The 22,397-nt window shown below is 50.6% G+C and overlaps 2 protein-coding genes across 3 annotated transcripts in view; one reads left to right on the forward strand and one right to left on the reverse strand.

Moving 5' to 3' along the window:
• The window catches only part of SLA (Src like adaptor), a 32,123-nt gene extending 10,100 nt beyond the window's left edge, over nt 1-22,023 (reverse strand). Inside the window, exons 1-4 of one of the 2 annotated variants that reach the window (XM_006912928.3) lie at nt 21,880-22,023; nt 10,534-10,631; nt 1,964-2,063; nt 1,054-1,140 (exon numbers count right to left, since the gene is read on the reverse strand). In XM_006912928.3, coding sequence (XP_006912990.1) covers nt 1,054-1,140; nt 1,964-2,063; nt 10,534-10,594 — 248 coding nt within the window. In that variant the 5' untranslated portion in view covers nt 10,595-10,631; nt 21,880-22,023. Of the gene's footprint in view, nt 1-1,053; nt 1,141-1,963; nt 2,064-10,533; nt 10,909-21,879 lie in introns of those variants that run through there. The other variant, XM_006912927.3, reaches the window with a different exon arrangement.
• The window catches only part of TG (thyroglobulin), a 216,739-nt gene that overhangs the window by 140,936 nt on the left and 53,406 nt on the right, over nt 1-22,397 (forward strand). The gene's annotated exons all lie outside the window — the stretch shown is intronic.

The following is a 22,397-nucleotide window of genomic DNA, read 5'->3' on the forward strand; positions in this document are numbered from 1 at the left end:
CGTTATAAGCCCTTCTCGTCTTTTCGACAGACAAAACGGTGGCGTGCAGTCTTTCTCTGAATGTAAGGAAGTTTATCTGGACCCCTTTGAAGAGAAGCAGTCCCTTCCTTCCTTCCTTCCTTCCTTCCTTCCTTCCTTCCTTCCTTCCTTCCGTATAGTATACACTTTTTTGCCAAGGTCCAGCCTTGGTAGCTTGGCAGATGAGGAAGCTGTGGCTCGAAGAGGCTGAGTAACTTTCTCGAGGCTCTTCCATGGAAAGGCGGAAGCCGAACCACACGTGCTGCAGCCCAGACGTGCCGGCCTCCAATCCGCCCAGCGCTGCAGCGCCTCTGCCGCAGGGCAAAGCAATGTGCTTGTTTTCTTCTCCTCCACGCCTGGTTTGTGACGGCTTCTTCTCTTCTGCTTGAGTCCTTCACTTGTCAAGTTGGGCATGTAAACGTTTTTGGCAGTAAGCATTCCCTGTGTTCCGGATGTGACTGGATAAGAATGCAGCTAATAGGTATCGAGTGCTTACTGCAATGCCAGGCGTTGTTTCGAGAACTATCCATGTACTATCCTATCTCATTTTCGACCCTATACGTTGGTCACATTATTATATATTATTATCTCTATCATTCTTTGTTATGATCTCTATTCAACGGGTGAGAAAAGGGAACTTATGCACAGAATGTTGAGTGACAAGCCCACTGTCACCTAGCCAGTAAGTGACAGAGGCAGGATTTGCACCTACACAGAGCGACTTTTAGCCACTGCGTTGCACTGCATCCTGTAACAGGTCCCGAGCGTTCGTTTGCTATGTGCCAGGCACCCCGCGTTAGAACTGAATGGTCTAACTCCTTATGTTCTTACTCGTATGGAAATGGAGCCTCAGAACGGGGAAGGGGCACCCCAAGGTGGCACCCTTCCTTATGAACTGAGCTAAGAGTGGACGCGACCCTTTCAGACCAATGCCTTTTCCCCGCCGTACTATGTGGAATCGCTCTATGCAAACTTAGGCGTCACTGGCGTAAATATCCTGCTTTATTCATGCCGCTTGAGATGGGATGTACTCACCCGTGGTAAACTCTGGCCACACATATTCCAGGAATATAACTCTCTCGACCAGTGCTAAGGGAGATGGCCTTCCACCAGCCCCCTTCACTGTAGGAAAAGAGCGGGCAGGAAAGCGTAGATGGGTAAACGGCAAAGCGAATGAATGCATGAACAGAGTAATCAGATTTAACCAGGGCACATAGGGACCTTAGTTTTTAAAATCTGTCATTGGCTACGTTGACCCAAATCTCTTCCTATGAAAATTTAGTTTTTAAATCTATCCTCCGCTTCAAGCTAAGCAGAGAATCTCCCCACATGCTGGCGATAGCCACCTTTCTGGGACCAGCAGCTGGTGCTTCTAACTTATGTTCTACAACCGGAGGCTTTTTAAAAACAAATGTTTACTATACTGATTCACATCCTGCGATATAACCAAGATACTTTCACGTGTCTCTGTCAACAAGGGTTTAAATAAACGGGGTTTAGAGCCTCCGTCTCTTCTACAGCCTATTTTGAATCAGGGAGAGACAACAGGATAGAAGGCGACGCTTTTTGTTTGTCCTCGGAAGTTTTTCCAGACCCCCGTGTCCTCCGTCCTGAGCTAGCACTGGTAGATAATATCAGCACTGCATGTGTGCTGGGAGATGAGGCCAACGTGAGAAGCAGAGCCTGGATCGTAAAGGGTCTCAAAAGCCGTTAAGGAATTTAACTTTCATCCAGTAGGCATTGGGGAGCCACAGAAGGTTTTAGATGCTGGCAGCATTAAGGAGGATCAAGCATTTAGGCCTCTGTCTGGGCCAAACTTCTCACCTCTCAGTAGGACCAGGGCCCATGTGGAATTGGACAGCTATAGCTAAAATCTAACTCTTTCCACCCAAACCAAGTTCATCCTTTGTGGGGGGATTGTAAACGTTGTGGAAAGCTGACTCACTCAGAAATCACACGTAGTTTCTCCCCGCAGCGGAATATTGGGGGGCTGATGTCAGGGGATGGGTAGTCGCTCAGCACAGCCAGGAAGTCACTGTCCAGTCCTAGAGAAACAAAAGCAAAGGGTGTTCCTTCTTACGAGGAGCTAAAAGGAGGCCCTGGGTGGGGGTTGGGGAGGGGGCAGGCGCAAAGGCGAGTCCCTCTTGGGGACTTTGCACCTAGAGACACCTGACCTGTTTTGAAACAGCAGTCATAGCAGGCCCTCCTCTCTTCAGGGATGGTGACACGGGCACTTGAAGAAACCCTGGGAGCCAGGCGACTCACTGCCATACTACAGCCCAGGGACGTTCCCTGTCCTTGGGAGAGCCGACGTTGCTGAGCCTGCCTCAGCCCTGATGCCCTCATCTGTGAGATGGGGACCCAGAGGTCCTTGAGCTGAAGTCACCTTCAGGGTCAGCCCCACATCTCCTGGTCTGTGGCATCCCGGGCAAGTTCCAAGATGCTTACTAGACTTAACTTCTCCACCTTTAAGATGGGGCTAGTGACATGTCATTCTAGGGTCCTCATGAGATGAGATGAAAGCACGTGGCAGCACCTCATAAGAGATAAGGGGCTCTAAATAGATCCCTTTCATTATTATTGCCACCGGTGCCCTCTCTGGGCCTTGGGGGCCCCGCATCTCTAATATTGTGGTGGGGGGGGCAGGCGGAATGGAGGCTAGGCTACATGATTCTGAGGACCCACCAGGACCGGAAGACCGGAACTCAATAAAGCACCTCTTCCTTGCAGAATAGAAGGCACTACATTGGGGCTCTGTCTAACAGGAACTCTTGGGGAAATGGCGGACGAAAACTTAAGTACTTTTCATCATTCATATATTGGAAGTAATTCTGGTGCAGTTTTGGAAAGGCGAGCGTGCTCTCTGGTTCGTGTGAGTACGGCTTGCTGCGGAGGAGACAGCGATGTGACGTAGGATTTGTTTATTGGCACTAAGCAGAGTCCTTATTTCACAGCCTTGGTGATTTACCATAAGCACCACATTATGTGCAGGATAATATTGGGGTACATTTTGGGGGAAATAATTTATCTCAGAGATCAGCATAGTAACTATTTGCTACAGTGTTTATCACTCCATCTGCTGGCTGGGCATCAGAACGCATCATGTTGGGTGACATATTTATTCATTCATCAGCATTTGTTCACTGAGCACCTGCCACAGGCCAAGCATGATGAACACGGCAAAACAAGTCCCCCTGCTCTGGGAGCCCATATTCTAGAGAGGACACAAAAACCATGGCAGGGCACATTCCCTGTCTCCTTCACCCCAGGAAATCTGGAGAAATCCAGCACTCAGGCATGGCAGGCTTGGCGGCCCAAACAGGCCACTTTCTTAGGTCCAGATACCCCTGAGCTGGGACTGCTGGACTCTGCCCCTTACAACTCATATGTTCTGAAGTCTCTAACTCACAAGCCCCTGGAAAGCTAAGTCGAATGAGAGCCTAAGTACTTGAATGCGTAGTGAGTTTTTTGGCAAAGGATTTGTTTATCGGTCGCTAAATGAATCAGAAACAAGTTATCACCGTGGAACGGCTCACTGAAACGTACCGTTCGCTTGGGGCGGGTGAGTCGCAGACAGTAGACCGTTCCTGACTGCGAGATGGAAACTGAGAGTGATTCGCAGGGGCCACAATCACTGAAAGGGATCGGGGCTCACGACAAGGAGCTGTGGAAGGGCCGACCCAGCGAGGCCTCCGACCTCCCCTGAGCCTGTGGGGAGACCTCCCCCACATCCTGCTTTGCTGAAGTAACCAAAGGGGCTCTTCTCTGTGTAGCCCAGACCCCACCCAATAATCAGAGACAGCACTAAGATGTGTGTTGAACTTGAAGCCAGAAGTCCTGAGTTCTAACAAGGGGTGGATCCAAATTTTGTGGGGCTTGAAGCTTCTGGTAATTTGGAGGTCCTCTTAAGAAAGAGAATACGAAATTGCAAATGCAAAGTTAGGCATAGGCCCTAGGAAGGTACCCGGATGGTGAGGGAGGCCTAGCCAACATGTTTTTTTCAACATCCGGGTAAACGCGCCTGATTACGAGGCCGACTTTTCCAGTCTGAGTGTGAATGCTTCCTTCCCCACTTGGGCCTGGGTTAATCTGGAAAATGAGGGGTTGGAAACCGCCTTCCTGGTGGAAATATGTACAAATGGCCCCATGTGTGAGCAGGCCACTTATTGACACCATCTTTACTGCCCCCTGAGCAGTATGACGACGCCATCCTGTTGTTCTCAATTTGCCGGTTTCTGTATCCTCAGAGCCCTCTGCCAGGAACACACCTGCTCTCTCCCCCTTCCCCCCGCCACCCATCAACTCATGGGTTTGCCTGATACACCCCCTCTCGGCCCCTGTGCTTTTCCCTTGAGACAATTACTCTAGGCCATTGAATTAGTGTGACAATCAGGGCAATGGCTGTGAGCTCCAGGAGGCCCCCCGGCACAGGCCTGTCCCATCAAGGATGCTCAAGCTTGTCACATGAACATGTGGAGAGATGCCTGCACTGCTGCTCTCAGAACTGCCATTGTTTTTGAAGCAATCAGAGCCAGCAAACCTGACTTATGGCAGGCAGCGTGATGATGCCCGTGGTCCTCACAGAGCCAGCCCCTCGTGAAAAACAAGTGTTGACTCCAGAGGCACAGCACTGGGCACCTGGGACTAGCGTAGAGCCTTGGCAGAGATTGTGTGTCCACAGAGGGGTTGGGGCTTTGAGCTCTGATTCAAGATTAAGACTGTGGACCCTCTTTCCTCATTTTAAATTTGGAAACGAACAGAAAGAAAAACAAAAGCAAAACCCCGTTATAAAAACAATTGTTTCAACGGGGGCGGGGGTGGGGGGGGGAGAGGCTTATAAGGCAGGAGAGTTTTAATTTCACAATAGCAAAGTCGCGTTTCCTGTGGAGTTTCCCCCCAAAGTGATGTTCGTATAGCTGTAACACTGAAACTTCACTGAGAAAATCTTTCGCTGGTGCTTTTGCTTGGTGTGGCCCTTTGCAAGGACTCAGGCCCTTTGCAAGGGCCTTGGCATGGCCCTTTGCAAGGACTCAGGCCCACCCCTGTCATCTTAGCTTTGGCATCAGAAAAACTGAAGACAAAGTCAATGGAAGGCATTGGAGTCTGGTTTGTAGGATCTCAAAGTCTTTCCTGAGCTTTGGTCCCTACAGTGAAATAAATGCAACTAGGAAATTTAAATTTGCTCGCAACGTTCAAACATGTTGCCATGTATGCCCAGAGTGTCCTGGTTTTGTGGGGAGCTGAGCGTTTGCATTAAACCAGATCCGCGAGGAACCCAGACTAGCGGAAGTCGACAGAACTATTGCCGACATTCAGATAAGGAAACAAATTAAGTGAAGAGCTATCTGCCGGGCACGAACGGAGAAATCCAGGGAGAATTTTCAGAACAGAGAATGAGACTCGAAATCCATCAGACCCGGCTTGAATTCTACTTCCACCACTTAATAGCTCTGCGGTTTGGGAAGAGGTTTATTTTTAACCAGTGTGAGCTCACCCTCTTCATGTACGCAAGTGGGAAATAGCAAAGCGGCCTCTTCTGATTGGTTAGGACATGGGAGGTGGCGTGTGTCCAGTGCCTGTGTCAGTCACTGGCACCTAATCTTATTTCTACATGATGGGGCGGGGTTATCACTCCATAATCCAATAGTGCCCTCAAATTTCAAAAGCCTCTTAGTCGTGTAAATTTGAAAATATTCTTATATGATAAAAACAAACTTCGTTTGGTGAGAACAGATGATGAAATTCAACGGAGCAAATATTTTCTGTTAGCTCAACTCAAAAATGAGTCAGATCGAACAAAATGTGCAAAAGTGTAAAAATAGGAAATGAATCCAATAAAAGAAGAAAACTCTAGTAGAACTTACAAGCCATAATCATCACTTAGTCAAAAGAAGACAGATCCTTTCTTTTTTGTTTTGCGTTATTATTTCTTAGAATATTGTTACTATTTCTTTTAAATGCTACAAGCCTTTCAGTAAATCCTGTTTTGAAGCATCTAGCAAAACCAGACATTGGCTACTTCTAATGCTCCATATAGAACATATATTCTTATGTAAAGGGTGAAGAAACCAAGGCCGGGGAGTTTTAATAACGTGTCCAGGAGAGATCGTAAAGATTTCTAAGTTCGTGGTCATGTCACTAAGCCACATAGCTCTTCTTGGCACTTAAGTACCAGGTTCTCCCCAGTTAATACTTGATCTTCAACAGGTTGGGACAAAGGCTGATTTAAATGAGGCTTCAGAGGTGGCACAAGCAGCTCAATATGGTTGGTGAGCAAGGAACTAGCCGGCCCAGTGATTTCTGCTTGCACCTTCCCTTGGGTCATGCCCAAGCTCACGGCCTCTGGAGGAGACAGAGCAGGCCTTATTTTTCATATTGTTTACAGGAAGTACACCCACAGACAACTAACCAATCAGACAGGGCAGGGCAGACTGGCCTGGTGGAAGGCCTACCCAGTTCTGTTGGTCACCACGGAGCATGAGTTGTGCTTGTGGGTTCTGTATTGTGGACTGGAAAGTGAGACACAGTGGTCCAGAAAGCTTTTTTGTGTACAAAGCCTTGGTTCCTCTCTCTGCTAGATGGGACAGATTGGGACTGAGCAGACCCTGAGGCTCTTAGATGCTGCAGTGAGGTGGTGAAGCTTGCCCAAGACCGCACAACCAGCAAGCTGAGGACCCGGTCTCGAAACCAGGCAACCTTGTCATAGCCTAGTACCACCTGCACCACTCGATAATGTTTTTCCGTATGTTAATTCACTTTAAAAACATCTTCAGTCGCATTGTAAGCAATGTGAAATCGTGGGTTTGGTGGACTAGCTATTTTTATCGTATCCATTAAGTGTTTAATGATACAAAAGTTGACCGATTGGGTCCCATCGCAAACCGTCTGATGGAGCAGTAGCGAGGGGAGACCCAGGCAGGAAGGTCTGACGCGGGTCCCGTCTCTAGTATCCCTCTCAGTGGCACGTGAGTGCTTATGTCATTGCATCTGGTGACGTGCTCCCCCTCGCTCTCGAGAGCCCCCATCCCCCCTCAGAACACGCGAACTTCCTGTAATGTGGGGGTGAAGAGAGGGACTTTAGATTCGGTCCCCCCGGCTTCTAATCCCAGCTGTTCCCAGTCCCCCCGCCCCGCCCTCCATGAGCCGTCTGGCCTCAGGCATGTAATTGAACCGTCTCACGCCTTGGTTTCCTCAACTGCTAAGTGAAGATGATAATAGTGATTATTTGCTGCAGCTTTTGTGAAAATCAAGCCTTGATGTGTGGAGAGCACCTGCGACCGCGCCTGACACCCTAGCAGCGCCAAGTAACTCTGGTTACTCCTGCTCTACAAATGAGGACAGGGAGAGTCGCTCGGGGGACGACATGAGGTCTCTCGTTTCTTGTCGTGTAGAAAACAGGGCTAAAAGCTGGGTCTGTGGTCTGCGAGCCTTAGGGGCCTCGTAGGAGGTCACGCGTGTGCTCCTGCTCACCTCGCTGGATTTCGATGAGCAGGTCTGGAGAGGGGCCCAGGAATCAGCATTTCGATGATTCCCAGGGGATCTGAGGCAGGCAGTCTGAGAAGCACTCACTGAGAAGTGCATGCTGGGTCTCAGGCTTCCCTGCCCCCTCCTTCCTCCCCATAGCCCTGCCCACCCCTTTTTCCACCAGGCAGCGCCCTCGATGCTATGTAAATGCGCCGCTTAGCATTATTTCCATCCTCACCCAGAAAGGGGTCTAACGGTGTCTGGGTTTGCGTTTCCACCTCTGACCGTGAGATCTCGCGTTGGGTCAGGACGATAAGAGGGTAAGAAATGGACAGGGGAAAAAGGTCACAGCAGCGTGACTGAATTCTCTTATTAAGGTGGAAATATGCTGTTCCCTCGCTACACGGCCATCCCCTCGGCCTCGTTCAGGTCCGGACCAGCGCGGTCCGGCACAGAGCAGGAGTCTGAAATACGTGAAGTATTGTAGAGAAAATGAGCTATTTGGGATGCTTTGAAAACAAGTCATGGAATCCCCAATTCTACCACTTTAAAACTTTTTGGGGAGATGGCCATTTAGACATAGTCCAGTGCAATCAGATGACCCCAAATGGAGTTTAAAAAATAGTGCTTCTACCCACATTTGTCAGTTAGCTATTTCGTGCTGTGAAGAAGAGATTGTTCTGAGAACTGAGTCCCTCCTCGTGGGAGGATGAGTGACTTCCCGAAGGTCACACATCTTCTGGGGGACAATACCGGAAATTCAGCAAGGTCATTAGCCTCTGAGACCTGTCCTAGTTTCCTCAAGTCCTGCTACCTCTGTGCGTTTTGTCATACTCGTCTCTGGGAACTAAACTAATCAGGAATGTTCTAGAAAGCTTAGCTTAGAAGAAAACAGATGGACAAAATCATATTCCAGGGCATCCACAGTCCTGGTTGGGTGAAGAATCAGCTCCTAAAAGCTCAGAAAACTTGTTCGTCTAGAAGTCCACAGCGTGGCCCCCTGCTGACCCCTGTGAAGGTCTGGTGGCCTTTTAGCTTAATTCTCTACCACCCAGGCTGAGGTCAGAGGAAGCTCTAATTGTACGATGGACTGAAGCCATCAGCCCCTGTGCCACCCCCAGGTATCTGAGACTAACCAAATGAGTAAGCGTGAGTAGATGCTCAGGCCATTAGCTGAGTAGATGCTCAGGCCATGAAAACTCGAGCCTTTGCTTCGTTTGGGTAAAGACTAGTTAATGCATCAATTGCACCACCTCCTTCCCCCTTATTCTAGTAGATGTCAGAGAAAAGAGGAAATCCAGTTAGGACCGATCACAGGGGAAACTTTTTTGGGGGGAAGGGGGATGGAAAAGCCACCTGCCAGCGCTTGATGTGGTCTCTTGGGTCACAAACTGGGTACAAGCCGGGGAATTCTCTAATCAGGGGGTGGAGGACTAGGGAGACACCTTCTTTTGTGAGGTGACCTCCCACCCACACAGTGGAAAAAGAGAAACTTATGACGATTTGCATTCAAAAAATAAAAGCAAAAAAGCAAGTCCTCGGAGGCCCCTGTTTTCATGGGGTTTACTCAAGCATGCCGCCCCTTCTGCCCCAGCGAGGGTGGTGACGACCCAAGATGGATTCGGTGGGCGGGCGCCCCCTGAGCTGGCCCGGGACCTCTGCGTTACGACGTCAGTTTTCTAGAAGGAGCTGTGACTGGAGGAGGACGCTCTGGCTGAGCGGGTTTGGGGGGCCATGGGAGAAGGCCCCGCTGGCAGCAGCCCCGGGAGCTCTGCGCAGCCGCACACGGCTCTGAGCTTTGCATGGGAGGCCAGGGGCCCCCGCTTCTCTGGGGCCCCGTTTCCACACCCTGCTCCGCCTTAGCACGTGGTTCCACCTCCTTGTCCCAGGGACTGTGCTTTTCCCCGCTCCCGAGTTTAAAGAGGACAGTTCCTGCCAGGGAGGAGGGCCGCTGGAAGCACCCTGCGAATGACGTGAGGGGCGGCAGGGCAGGTCTCCGCGTGCTCACTTCAGGGCCTCTGACGGGCCACGAGACCCTGCGTGCCCTGGGTGTCTCCATTTCAGAAGAAGCGAGAAGGCTGCCTTTTTAAGGAGCCACAGAAGGTGTGGAAAGAGCAGCAGTAGATGACGCAGGGCAGGAACCTGACTGTCCACTCTCGTGTTGAGCTGCAGCTTGGCAGAAGTGTCCCATGGTCCCCCTAGCCTCATCCTGGGGCCATTGAGGGATCATTTGGCCCCTTCCCAACTCCCTAGGGGACCCATGCAATGTGCCCCCAAACAGCCTGACTGGGAACCAAAGCCAGTCAGCTTTAGATGCGGTGGGCCCGATCGCGTCAGAAACAACCAGGGGCCCTCAGCCCAGAGAGCGATGAGTTTCACCCTCAGCCCTGGCTTTCTGTTCGCTGGTGTCCCCTCCCAGCTCTCGGGCCAGGCCCAGAAGGCCTTCGGGACTCTGGCTCCACCTGGCCTTTCTGGGAAAAGCTGACTTTTGTCATCACTGATTGACCTGTGACAGTGTGCCCTCCCCGTAGAACGCCTGGCCCCGTGAGCCTACCGAGGGAACACCCAAATTCTTCATTTTTAGGACGATTTCCTAGGGCGAGCATCCAGCTTTATAAAGTTACACCGAAACAGCCTGGGCAGAGCTTCGATAACACGAATTGTATTACGGTGATGTCAGACCCGTGATAGGATTAGAGTCGGGGTCGAGCAAGGGCCTGGCTGGGGCTGGACAGGCGACTCTACAGAGAGCTAATGAGACAAATTACATTCCCTCTGTGGGCCTCAGCTTTCCCCACCGATAAAGTAAAGGGATGGAAACAGCCATTCTCGAAGGTCCGTCACAAAATGCCAGCAGATCAGCGTCCCTCTGGGGTGCCACCGCTCAATCTTTTTTAATATTTTAATTGTGAAAGTGTTAACTACAAGCAAAGCAAGGGAGATAAGTATTAAAAAAACCCACCGCCCCGTTTCAGTGATGAGCAGCAGCCCCCCTGCCCCTCGCCCCATCTTGCCCCGAGCTCTCGCGGGACAGCATCACACCGCACTTACCGTCTGGGCAGGGCACAGGCCTCTCGGGAGGCGGTGGGCTAGATCGCACGCTGTTTCCCATTCCGATCAGTCCCCGGGCTGTCGAAGACGCTCGAAGCCTACGGCACAGGGGGTACACACGGAGAGTCAGCCACGCGCCCAGCCCTCCGGGTGAGGGGTGGCCCAGTTCAGAGTCCATGGCGCATCATGTTTTCAGGCAGCTCGCTTCTTGAAAGGCGGGCGCTGCTACGTGACAGTGACATTCGTGAATGTTGGTTACATTTGCACAGTGCGGGTTCTTTTATCAAGGGAATGACAGAGAGAAACCACAGAGAGGGAAGTTGCTAGCAAATGCTGTTGGTGGTGAAAGTTTCCATTCCTTGTACCCTAGGTGACAGAAAGGTGCCTCAAGTGTTTGTGTGAGGGGCTGAGCCTGTGACACGGCCAGCGTGGTCTCTCCACTCCTGAGCCCTGGCCCTGGACCCCCGGAGCTCTGGGCTCGAGAGTCGCTCTAGAGCCCAAAGCGGGTGAGCTGGGGGACTTTCTGTTTCGCGCTTCTGTCTTCTGTGTTTCTCAGCAAACTCTACCGAGCAGTAAGAAAGGGACCCTCCGTCACAAAACCAGACATTTCTGCATGCTTCGCGTGCTGCCTGCGCTCGGACATCTGCTGGTACATTTTTTGAAAATGTACTTTTCGGTTATAGTTGACATGCACTGTTATATTAGTTTCAGGTGTCCAACCTCGTGACCAGACGTTTATTTATATACCTTACAAAGTGATCACATCATTCCAGTGCCCGCCTGACACCATCCATGGGAATCGCAATAGCTTTGCCCATGTTCCCCACGCTGGGCTCACGCACCCGTGACTGTTTGTAATTGCCAATTTGTGCTTCTTGATCCCTTCGCCTTTTTTCCCGCAGTCAGTCCCTCAACCCCTGCCCCGTCTGGCAGCCGTCAGTTCATCCTCTGTACCTACGAATCGGTTTCTGTTTTGTTTGCTCGTTTAGTTTGTTCTTTAGATTTCACATACCAGTGAAATCATGTGGCGTTTGTCTTTCTCTCTCTGACTTATTTCGCTTTGCAAAATACCCTCCAGGTCTAGCCACGTTGTGGCAAATGGCAAGATTTCATTTTTTTTTTTTTTAATGGTTGAGTAATAATACTCCATTGTATAGATTTCACGGTATGCTTTTGATCATTGTAAAGTCCCTGCACCCTAATCCCATTCTGCAGTGAAGGAAACTGAGTCTCAGAGAGGGTAGGGGACTTGTCTAAGGTCACACAGCAAGCACATAACTGTGGAGCTGGGATTTGAACCTCCTATGCTAAGTCTCTGGTTTGTTCCGTAATGGTTCAGATTCTGGCTCTTTACATAGACGCTAGTGACCTTGGGCAAGCTATTGATCTTCTCCTGCCTGTTTTGGGGGGATAATAATAAAACAACATCAGGTTGCAGCTGTTAAATTAACAGATAAAGCACGTGAAGCACTTAGCAACATGGCCCGGCAGAAAATCTAAATTTAGCTAATGGTATTTGCACTACATTTTCTGATTGTTCGTAATGATAAACATTGATGTTCTGGGCCCTCGTACGAGTACTTTAGAAAGGAACTCAGATGACTGGAGAATGACAGTGTCCTCCCAGGCCACCTGGCGCACAGAGAAGACCACGCCTGTGGAGCGGTTCCCGTCTCATGGGGACAAAGAGGACAGACAGCGCAGGTCCCCGGCCACGTCCAGTGTAGCTAGAAACCCGTGCTCTACCCGTTCTCTGTCTCTAGTTTAGGAGCAAGGCCCTAGGAGTTTGAAAGGTTCACGAACCGGCCAATCCAACCCCGCCTCGGCCTTCAGGCCCTGGAACGCTCTGTGCTCTCAGAGCAAGGCTTTCAAAGGCTATCGGGGAGAGGTGGGGTTGAAGTGGGGTACTTTGTGTGTTAGGAAAGGAGGAAAACCAAAATGAGTGGTTTTTGAAACTTGATATATTTTAAATATTTTTATGAATAGTTTAGCACTTATAACCCAGACTAATAGATCGTAATACATCTGTGCTGCTCCCAAGACAATTAGGAGACTTGCGAAAGCTATAAACTCATAAGTGCGTCTGGGACAGACCCCATGTTCAAAGTTAAGAATTCCATCTTCCTCTGATCCTGCTGATCTTCGTGCCCAGAAACAACGGGCTGAGGGAGTGGTTGAAGGGTGGGCTGCTCCAAATTCAAGGCTCAGGCCCTTCTTTCCAAATCTTGCCTACCCTGCTCTAATTACAGCCAAGGGGATGCCTTTGACCTTGACAGGACCCTTCCTGCAGGCCAAGCAGGTTTTGACAGCATCACTTGGCTCCAGGGGCAGGGACTGGTTTTCTCCGTGTCCGGCCCCCGCCCTGGTGTATGCAGTCAAGAAAAAATGCTCCAAAAAGTGCTCGACAACCCATGCCTGGTAGAATGACAGAGGCCTCGTTGCCTGCAGGTCAGCAGACACTTCCCAAGGGTCTCCAGAGCTGGGCCCTGAGCCAGTACCAGGGGAAAGGCAGGACCATGTGGTCCCACCCACCTGACAGGGACTGCGTGCGCCCACCTTAGATCCATCCGAGCAAGGAGCAAAGCAAGCAGCCTCTGCCTCCGAGGAGCTGGAAGCCCGAACGGTGTGCACAGATGTCCCGCGGAGGCCTCCCACCGCCCCGACTCTGCCCCCAGTGCCTTCCCGGAGCCCACCGCTCACCCCAGTCCCTCAGCCTCCTTGTCTGTCATCAGCAAGGCCGTTGGGCTTCTGGAGAAAGCTCCCAGGACAGGGAGAGCAGAGGCCCTGGCAGGCCGCCATGCAGAGATAACTCTGAGACGTGTGTGCTGGCCTCCCTTCTCACCCTCTGAGTTCCCACACCGCAGTGCCCCGCACGGTCCCCCACTCTCCTAACCATGCCCCTCTGTTTCCTGCGGCCCGACACATGGTCCTAGATCAACTAAACACCAGGGATTTTGCCTTTCACCCACTCCCGCGACACCCACTCGGGGAGTCATCTGTCACCCCTCCCGACATGGCAAGCGCCCTCTCAGCCTGTCTCAGCTTCCCTCCCACCCCTACCCCATCTCTGAGTCACTTCCAAGCAACTGCCTGTGGCCATCACATCCATCTCATCCCAAGTCCAGAAAACCCCTCGGGAAAAGACTGGCATCTGTCAGAGTGAATTCTGACCTCACTTCTTTTCCCAACAACTTCGCAGTTCTTTGCGAGCATCCATGTGCCCTTCTGGGGGACATTCACGGAACCCGGCACAGGGCAAACGAAAACAAGAGACTTGAAACTTGCATTTGTCAGATGGGAAAATTGAGCACCGTCCAAGAAAAGCCACATACCCGGGGTCTCGAGATGAATTCTAGGAGCCTGGGCTCTTCTGCACTGACACCCCACGTCTCTGTCTTGCGGGGCGGGGTGCAGGTGCCGAGCAGAGCCTGGGGCTGGGTTGCGAGCCCACCATAATACCCCGGGCTGTGCAGAAAAACCTATCTGGTCTCAATAGTCCCTTAGCTCGGCTCCCAGCCTTCCTATTAGTCTCCAGGAAGGAGTTAAGGAAAGAGGCTTTTGTTTGAGAAGAGGGAAAGATGCCCCCGAGAATGAGAGCTGGAATCTCCCTAATGAAATGGCTGAACGATGCGATTTAATCTGTGACGGTTTTACGTGGTAGCTGGAGCTGGGAGAGAGGGTGTGAGACATAATTGCTTCTAGGAACAATAAGAAGAAGGCGAAAGAGAAATGACTTAATTAACTTTGGTGCTAAAAAGTCTTGATTTCTTTCTCCCTTTTCTTGGTGCTGTGAAGGATCCGAACTGAGATCCGCCTCCTCCTCGCCCCCCGTCCTTGGACCAACACTATCTTCTTGGCGTGACCTTGGGTCTCAGTTTACTCTCCTAAAAAATGAGGAGAGTGGAAAAGATGGTCTCTGAAGAGAGAACCACTTAATCCCTTTTAATTCTTGCAATGGAGGCTCAGTAACTTTTTGAAAATCATTAATAAAAGAGCCATCATCAGTTTCTTAAGAAGTTCCATTAGACAGAATGCAAGCCTTGTCTTTATAGCCGTCAGGGTCAAGGGGGGGCAGTTAGTGGAGGCCCTTGCGTTCCATCTCCCAGCATCCCCGGAGGCAGAGGTTCCTCTCTCATCTCCCCGGGGTGAAGGTCAGCAGGTGAGGTCACCAGCCACACTCCCAGAGCTGGAAACCCGCAGAGCAGGGAGGCAGGGGGCACACCTACCTCTCCCGACTTCAGAACCCACGTCCTCTCCCCAGGGCTGGGCTGCTCTCTCCAGGGGCGGAAAAAAGATCACCAAGGAGCTCTGGCCGCCATCTGAGGGGATGCGTGGCATGGGAAGGTCACACGCCCGCAGGGAGTCGCCCTCAGGAATGTGGGATGTGCCTGTCCCAGCGAGGTTTCTGTTTGACCAGGTCAGGCGCTGCGTTATCTCGACAACACAAGGGACAGGCTTCTCGGGGCTTCTCAGAACCTTCCAGTCCTGAGTAGCTCTGTGCACCTGATCCTCTCTGTGCTTCTAAAAGCCAGGCCTCGCTGTTGTAGCCTGAAGCCTTCACGGTACGCAAAGGGGGAGAGAGTCGGGGAGCCTTTGGTCTGGACTCTGTAGCAAAATCAGGAAAAGTTGGAAAACCTGAGCAACAGTGGGAATCCACAAACCTACTTAGGGACGCAATCTTTGTGTTGGCCTTAGGATTTCTTCCACAGGGTATGATAGCTCTAAGCCCATTCACGTGACCTGCTTCTAACATGTGTGAGCGCGATACCATGAGTGGGGAGCCTCGCCCTCCACCGTGTCCAAACCCCAACAGCAGCAGTAATAACCAGAATCACCACCCCCATCCTGGTTGGTCAGCTCTTATTCTATGCCAGGCCCCGGGCTAAGCATTTTACAGTTGTCATACCCTGGGCTGCTCACAGCTCCACTTTATAGGTGACATAAATTAAGTGACTTGTCCAAAGTTACATGACTAGTAAGAGATAAGGCTGGGGTTCAAGCCAGGTCTGTCTGACTTCAAAACCTGTGCCCTCGATCTCCCTGAGATGCTGACGCATCTTCCGTTCTCGTCTAAGAATGCATCGGAAAAGTGGTTTTTAAAAGTCAGCAAAGCAAACTTCAGGGACTACAAACTTTTGGGAGGAACTTTAGTACAAGAAACGCAGAGGTCCCCAGGGGTCTCTTGATGTCCAATGGCAACGTTTAGAAGCCCAGGTCTGGGGACTGGCTGAGGGGAGCAGAAGGGACAGGAGAGAGAGGCCAGCTGAGTCTGGCTCGGGCGTCAGCTGTCATGGCTTCTAGGTGGCCGGGGGTGGTCCAAAGGGCAGGAGTGAATTATGCGGAATATTTTCTAGGCTTTCATAGCATTATTTTAAAGAACTGTTCACACTATGATCAGGAAAAAAGAAAAGAAAAACTAGCCACGCTGATACTATTCCCATTTTATAAAACTTTAACACGCATGCTCATGTAAGTAGAAAAATATTAAAGGAGATTATTTCCAAGGTGTCTCCAAGGCTCTCTCTGGGTAGCGATTTTATAGGTGAATTTATCAATTTGCTCTTTATACCTCTCTAAAATCTCCAGATTTTCTCTCACGCGCACAAATTGGTTCTGCCATCAGAAGCAGAATTCGAAAAGAATAAGGGAGCTTTGAAAAGGGGGTTTTCAAAGCAGGCGAGCCCGGGTCCAGAATCTAGCTCCTGACCTACTGGCTGTGTGTCCTCTAACAAGTTACTGCACTTCTCTGAGCCTCGATTTTCAATTCCATACATTTGAGCTACAAATACATGCCGCGTGGAGTTGTTCTGAGATCAAATTACAGATCATATCAAAAGCAGAGATAAGATTGGTCAGATAGGATAGCAAAAAATTTTACCGAAGCCAGATTCCTGGGGTGGGGCTGGGGGTGGGGGTTGGGTGGCCAGCTAACTCGCCCTGCAAGTTGAGCAAGTCCCTTCCCCTTCTTGGGCCTCAAGGTCCTCAAATATGTGGGGAAATTTTGGCACAGACAATGGCTTGTGACCCCTTTGCACATCTCTGCTCCATGACTGGTAGCCAGTGCCTGCCCCCGCTGACTTGGGACTTGCCCAGTGCTGCCTATGGTCTGACCCTCAGCACCAGGGACAATAAGCCCCCGAATAGGGGCTTAGCAGCGGTTGGTTTCCCTACCAAGGATCTCGCAGGATTTCCGGGGGGCACCCCACCACATCCTGACCTCGCTCGACGGTGCACCTGTGCTGTGACCCACATTGCTCCCTGCTCTCCTCCTGGGGCAGGTGCTGCACAGGCCTGTCCCGCTGTCCCCAATCCCAGGCGGCCAGCTCACAAAGTCACACCACCACCCCGCCGCCTGCACCGCCTGACTCAAAGTCAGAGGCTCTATCTAGGGGCCGCAGGGATGACACCTGGGACCCTCTCATCCAGGGTATTTCAAACCTGCTGATTCGAAGCCTGTTTTAAGAAAATTTCTCCAGAAGCTCAATACATAAACTAGATAAAAGCAAGCTGCTGGCTGGGAGCTGGGGGCTCAGCACTGTTGCCTCTCTATGCCACCAGCTATAACACCCCAGTCCTAGGATATCATAGAGCACCAATGGAGAAACAGCAATTTGATGCCCTCACGTTACAAAGAAAAGGCTCAGAGAGGGCAAGCAACCTGCTCGAGGTCACTCAGTAAGTTTGGACGAGCGCTCTGTGAGTCTGTCCAGACTCTGCCCATCACAAGAGGGCCCTTGCCCATTTCTTTGTCAGCTTGGCCATCAGGCCTGACACATGTCCTCATGAGCCTGGGCTCTGACCCTTTCTACCTTCGGGGGCCCAGAGGGTGATCTCATACACTCTCAGGCTAGCAGGAAGGCTCAGCGTTCCCTTAAGGCAATGATGGAAGGATCCTAGAAAACATTCTATGTTCATTTTAGCGTGTCATAAGAAGAAGCTAGATTTGGGGCCAGTTGGTGCTGAGGCAAATTTCAGATTCACCCCTTATTAAGTCACTAAACTTCTTTCCATTGTTTTTCGTTTGTTTGTTTGTTTGTTTGTTTTTGAAAACAGACATAGCCATGTCTGCCTTCCTCGGTTTTTCCCAAGTGAGCGTTAGCAAGTGTCATAGGATGAACGTGTTAGGGGCATGTGGCCTGTCCCTGTGCTGACAGTAAACGTGACCCTGGGGAGAGCCTTTATGCCCCCGCCCCCCCCCACACACACACCTGATGAGAGTCTCTGTGCAGTGGTGTCTGGCTTTAATATCTTTCTTTTCTAGATCAGTTTTTCATGCACAGAGGCCCCTCAGTACACAAGGCTGGTGGGACATGGTGCCGCCCGGTCTGCAAGTCTGTTGGACTCCGAACACATTTTTTGCCAAAAACCATGTTGCAAATGGGGTTTGGCCCCAGGCCGGGTCCTGCATGCCTTACTTCACCTATTAGCCGGTTGATGTCATAAACACTGGCAATGACAAAAGCAGTCGTAAAGACAACTATTTTGATATTAGACTACACAGATGGACGCAGAGTGGGAAAACAGTGAATTCAAAGCAGGCTTTTTCTACTTTTTTTTTTTTTCATTTCAAATGTGGATCCTTAGAAATGCAGCTTTCATTAAAAGGAGGAGGTGGTTGTGGAGTCATGTAGGGTCACTAAAGGCCTCTTGGACATGTGGACCCGAGAATTGTCAAGTTAGATTTCTTTATTACATCACATTTCCCAGCAAGACTTAATCTTGCTTTTTATTCACACACGGGAATCACCAGAGTGGCTCAGAATCTTATGCAGCGAGATGGACATCGATATTTTGCCTAATAACAGCATTTGCACACTCTGAACTTCCTGCTGGGGAGGGGTCCTTGCGCCTCCCTCTGAGTCACTTGTCAAAACGCACGGACGCCAAGGGCGCGATCGGCCCGGCTACTCTTCGTCCAGCTCACCGTCCCATCCGTCGCCCCTCAGAACGCCTGCTGGCCCTCGAGGTGGAGTGTGACTCTGACAAGCGTTTGTGCGATTGTATGATGAGTGGCTAGGTGCTGTGAAGGCTGAGAGGTCTGATCTGGCTTCCTGACTCCCCGCGAGAAGACAGTGGGCGTTTTATAAGGAAATAAAAAGGAAAACTGAAGAACCGATGTGTGTAGGAGAGAGACATCACTATCATCATGCCTTTTGAATAACAGGAAGCAGAGGCCAGAACATTTACATAAGTCATCTGGGGTCACCCAGCCGGTCGGAGGTGGAGGCAGGATTTGAATCCAGGCATCTGGCTCCGGGGTCTGGGCAGCTCTTAGGCCCAGGAGTCGGATGAAGGGCTGCACAGAAGCTGACTCGGAGGGTGTGGGGGCGGGGGAGATGGCACATCTGTAAATTGTGAGGGAGCGTGGCTACCTCACAGGGTTAGGAGACAATTAAATTTAACAGATTTCACTGACTAAATGGGTCCCCTCTGCTCTCTGTTCTGGGGTCTATCTGCTCCTTTTATGGCACACGCCACAGTTCATCACGATGTATTTGTTTCTCCGAGTATTTAACCCCCCAGGCTGTAGACCTCCTGAGAACACAGTCCATGCTATTATATTCCTCAGTGAAAAATCATGGCCTGGCAGGTAGGTGCCCAGCGCATAGTAAGTGGCTAGAGGTATTGGCCGTGCCTGGCCCAATGCCGGCGGGCAGTGCTGTGTGTGCGGTCGGGGGCAGCCGGACCCCTTCGAAGTTGTCATCTCCCCCTAAGGGCCATAGCGAGGACAATCCCCACTTTCTTCTGAAGCTCTTTGAGTCTCCCCCCCTTCCCCCACTGGGATACACCCCAAGTCCTCCAGCCATGGTTCCAGCTGCCTGGAGGGTGCCAAGGAGGGAAGTGTGACTTTGCAAAGCTGTTTGACAACAAAAGTGAGCCACTGAACCTTTGAGGCCCCACAGTTTCTGTCTGTAGCTAGAGTCAGAATTACCGTAACGAAATAAGCTCCCTCCCTTGGCGGTTCTCAGATGAGAGGAAGTGGTTTGGACCCAATGTACTTATTCCTTCGGAACTCTTGGGGAGGAGAGGGGGGAGGAAGTCTGTCACGTGGCATGGCCTCAATGCATATTTATTAAGGGAAGGAGTGGATGGATGGATGGATGGATGGACGGACGGACGGACAGACGGACAGACGGATGGATGGGAAAATGAATGGATGGACTGAAATACTAATAGGTATTACTCAGGTTGCTGACAGAACCAAATGATCTGGTCTGACATGCTGGAAACCCGAAAATGAATGGATGGACAGAAATACTAATAGGTATTACTCAGGTTGCTGACAAGAACCAAATGATCTGGTCTGACATGCTGGAAACCCGTAATGAGAATTTTAAGCTCCAGACTCTCTCATAGGTGGGGGACATAAATTCTGGCTGAATATAAAATGAGATATTAAAAACCAGCAGCATCTATGAATGCAGGAAGTTGACTGAGATTTACCAGAATGAATAATTTCTACATCTTTACGAGGCACACTCCCCTTGGAAATATATTGCCGGCTCTTGAAACGCTGAGTGGGGAAATTTTTTCTGTATTAGGAAAATGATTTCAGCTTGGTGCTATGCAAACTTACCCTATCTGCTTCATCTACTAGGTCAGATGGGGGAACAAGCAGAAATAAGCACTTCAAAAAACTGAGAAGGAGGGGCCAGCTCATCAGCTATGTATGTAGTTTGAGCCACTGTGTTTAACCCTGCCCATCACTATCGACTGCCTAGAAGTACCTAGAAGTATTTGATGTGTCTTGCCTGGTTTAGGAATGATGTTCATAACACCGATATAGTATTTAGCATCTCCTACATATTGTTTATAGTTTAACTTTCTTACAAACGCACAAGGAAGCTGGTCTCCTTTTTTAAGCAGAGGAAGCTAACTCTCAGAGAGGCAAAGTGACTTGCTCAGAGTTACACAGCTCATTGGTGGCCGACCCAGAATGTTGACTCAGGTGTAGCTGATTAGTTCACATGAAACTGTCTCACTGCCCTGATTCTAGATCTGTTTAAGATGCAGGAGTCTAAATAGATCTCAGTCTCTCTGTTTTATAGGTTTTAATAGTATTATTAGCATCCTTGTCAGAGCCTATTAAGCCCTCTTGAAAAGCATTCTCCTGACCAGAGAATATCAATTGCAAAGGATATTGCCAGACCTTTGATTTGGGTGTACCTGCCCAGTTTTAAAAGGACCACGGCCCAGCTTATAGACTTGCGACTCAGCGTCTCATAGCAAACCACAGAACGACAATACGCAGAATATGGGGTGTATTTCTCCTAAAATGAAGAGCACTGCTTTAAATGCACACTTTCGTCCTTCACACACTTGCTTTCACTGAGGCTCTCCCCACCAAACCTCAGCCCTTAGAGCCTCTCACTGCTGTGCGACTTGGACGAATCGCTTAACCTCTCTGAGCCTCATTTTCTCGTTTGTCAAAAGCAAATAATAACTGTAACCTTACAGAATTGTCCTGAGGATTGCAGGAGAATGGTTTTTCGTGCGAGGTCCTCTCCCTGCCCCTCGGTGTGGCAGACACCATCCCTTCCCACCAGCATGCACAGCCCCAGCTGAGGACATGCTTCTCGTTTTCCTGACGCCAGGGTCTCTGGACGCCCAGGGACATAAAACAATGTGCAATGCCACACGCCTTAGAGAATGCTAGTCCTCCAAAAACTCTTCAAATTCTACTTCTGCCTCATTCACACGCCACCTACTTTGACTTTTATTACTTATTATTATCGATTATTGTTGGCATTTTTGCAAAGCTGATCCACACAACCCTCTGGAAGCGGTCCTGTGACCGGCCAGCCTCTCTGGGCTCCACGCACCTTCGGACATCACGACTTTGTGCCGATAGTGCTTACTGAGCACCGCCCATGTGTCTGAAACTGACCTGGGCACCTTGCATGCATTAGCTCCTATAATCTACCCCATCCCTGTGGGAACTGGGTCCTCATATTCTCACTTTACGGAGGAGGAAAGGAAGGCCTAGAGAGGTTTAATTGACTTGCCCAAGGTCACACTGCTGGAAGGCCTGACAGCAAGCAGTGGTCGTCCTTCGCAAGAGGCCAGCTCTGTGCCACGCTGGTCTGTGGCTGCAGAGTCTCCTCTGGCAGGAAGGCACCCGCCCAAGCTCTCCAGCCCTTCTAACCGTATAATTATGCATCAGACATTTCACTGAGCAGCTGCGACGCACTGTACACTGGTTAGGTGTTGAGCCTCAAGACCAGACCCTGCCTGTCTCACACAGTCAGCATCTCTGTCTCCAGAAAGTCACCCCGCTGCCGGCTGTGTGTCCAAGGGGTCCCGATGTCTCTCCCCACCCAGCCCCCACCATGGCCCCCAAGATACCTTCAAAGGCCGGACATGGTCTCCCCTGGGAGCAGCTGAGGGGTGGCTGTCAAGAGCGCTGTCACTGCCTCTCCATCAGCTGCTGCTGCTGCAGCAGAGTGAGCGGGCAGCCAGGCTCCCCACGGGTGTAGACGAGCGCATGCTATCAAGAAGAGCAGCGGTTGCTAAACCAGCCTCACACTTCCTCTGCTAGAAACGGGGAAGCGCAGGCCTCACACAGGGCAGGTTCCTGTTTTCAGCAACCGCTCAGTGTGGCTTTCTCTCTGTAAGGACAGGGAAGACGGCGGCGTCATTAAGCTTTTTTTTTTTTTTTTTTTGCAAAGCCCTTGGGAATATGGGCAGCTGAATTCTAAATGTCCAGGCCGTGCCCAGACCGTCAGAGGCTGGGCCTTCTGTCTCTAATTAAAAGGCAGAAGAGGCTGAGGACCGCCAGTGTGCTCCCTGGAGCTCACTGGGTCCAAGGAGGCTGCAGCTCGGAGCTGCCAGCTTCTCTTTTCTTAGTTTCCCAGTTATTACTG

The sequence above is a fragment of the Pteropus alecto genome, unplaced genomic scaffold (assembly GCF_000325575.1).
Source record: "Pteropus alecto unplaced genomic scaffold, ASM32557v1 scaffold105, whole genome shotgun sequence".
Taxonomy (NCBI): domain Eukaryota; kingdom Metazoa; phylum Chordata; class Mammalia; order Chiroptera; family Pteropodidae; genus Pteropus; species Pteropus alecto.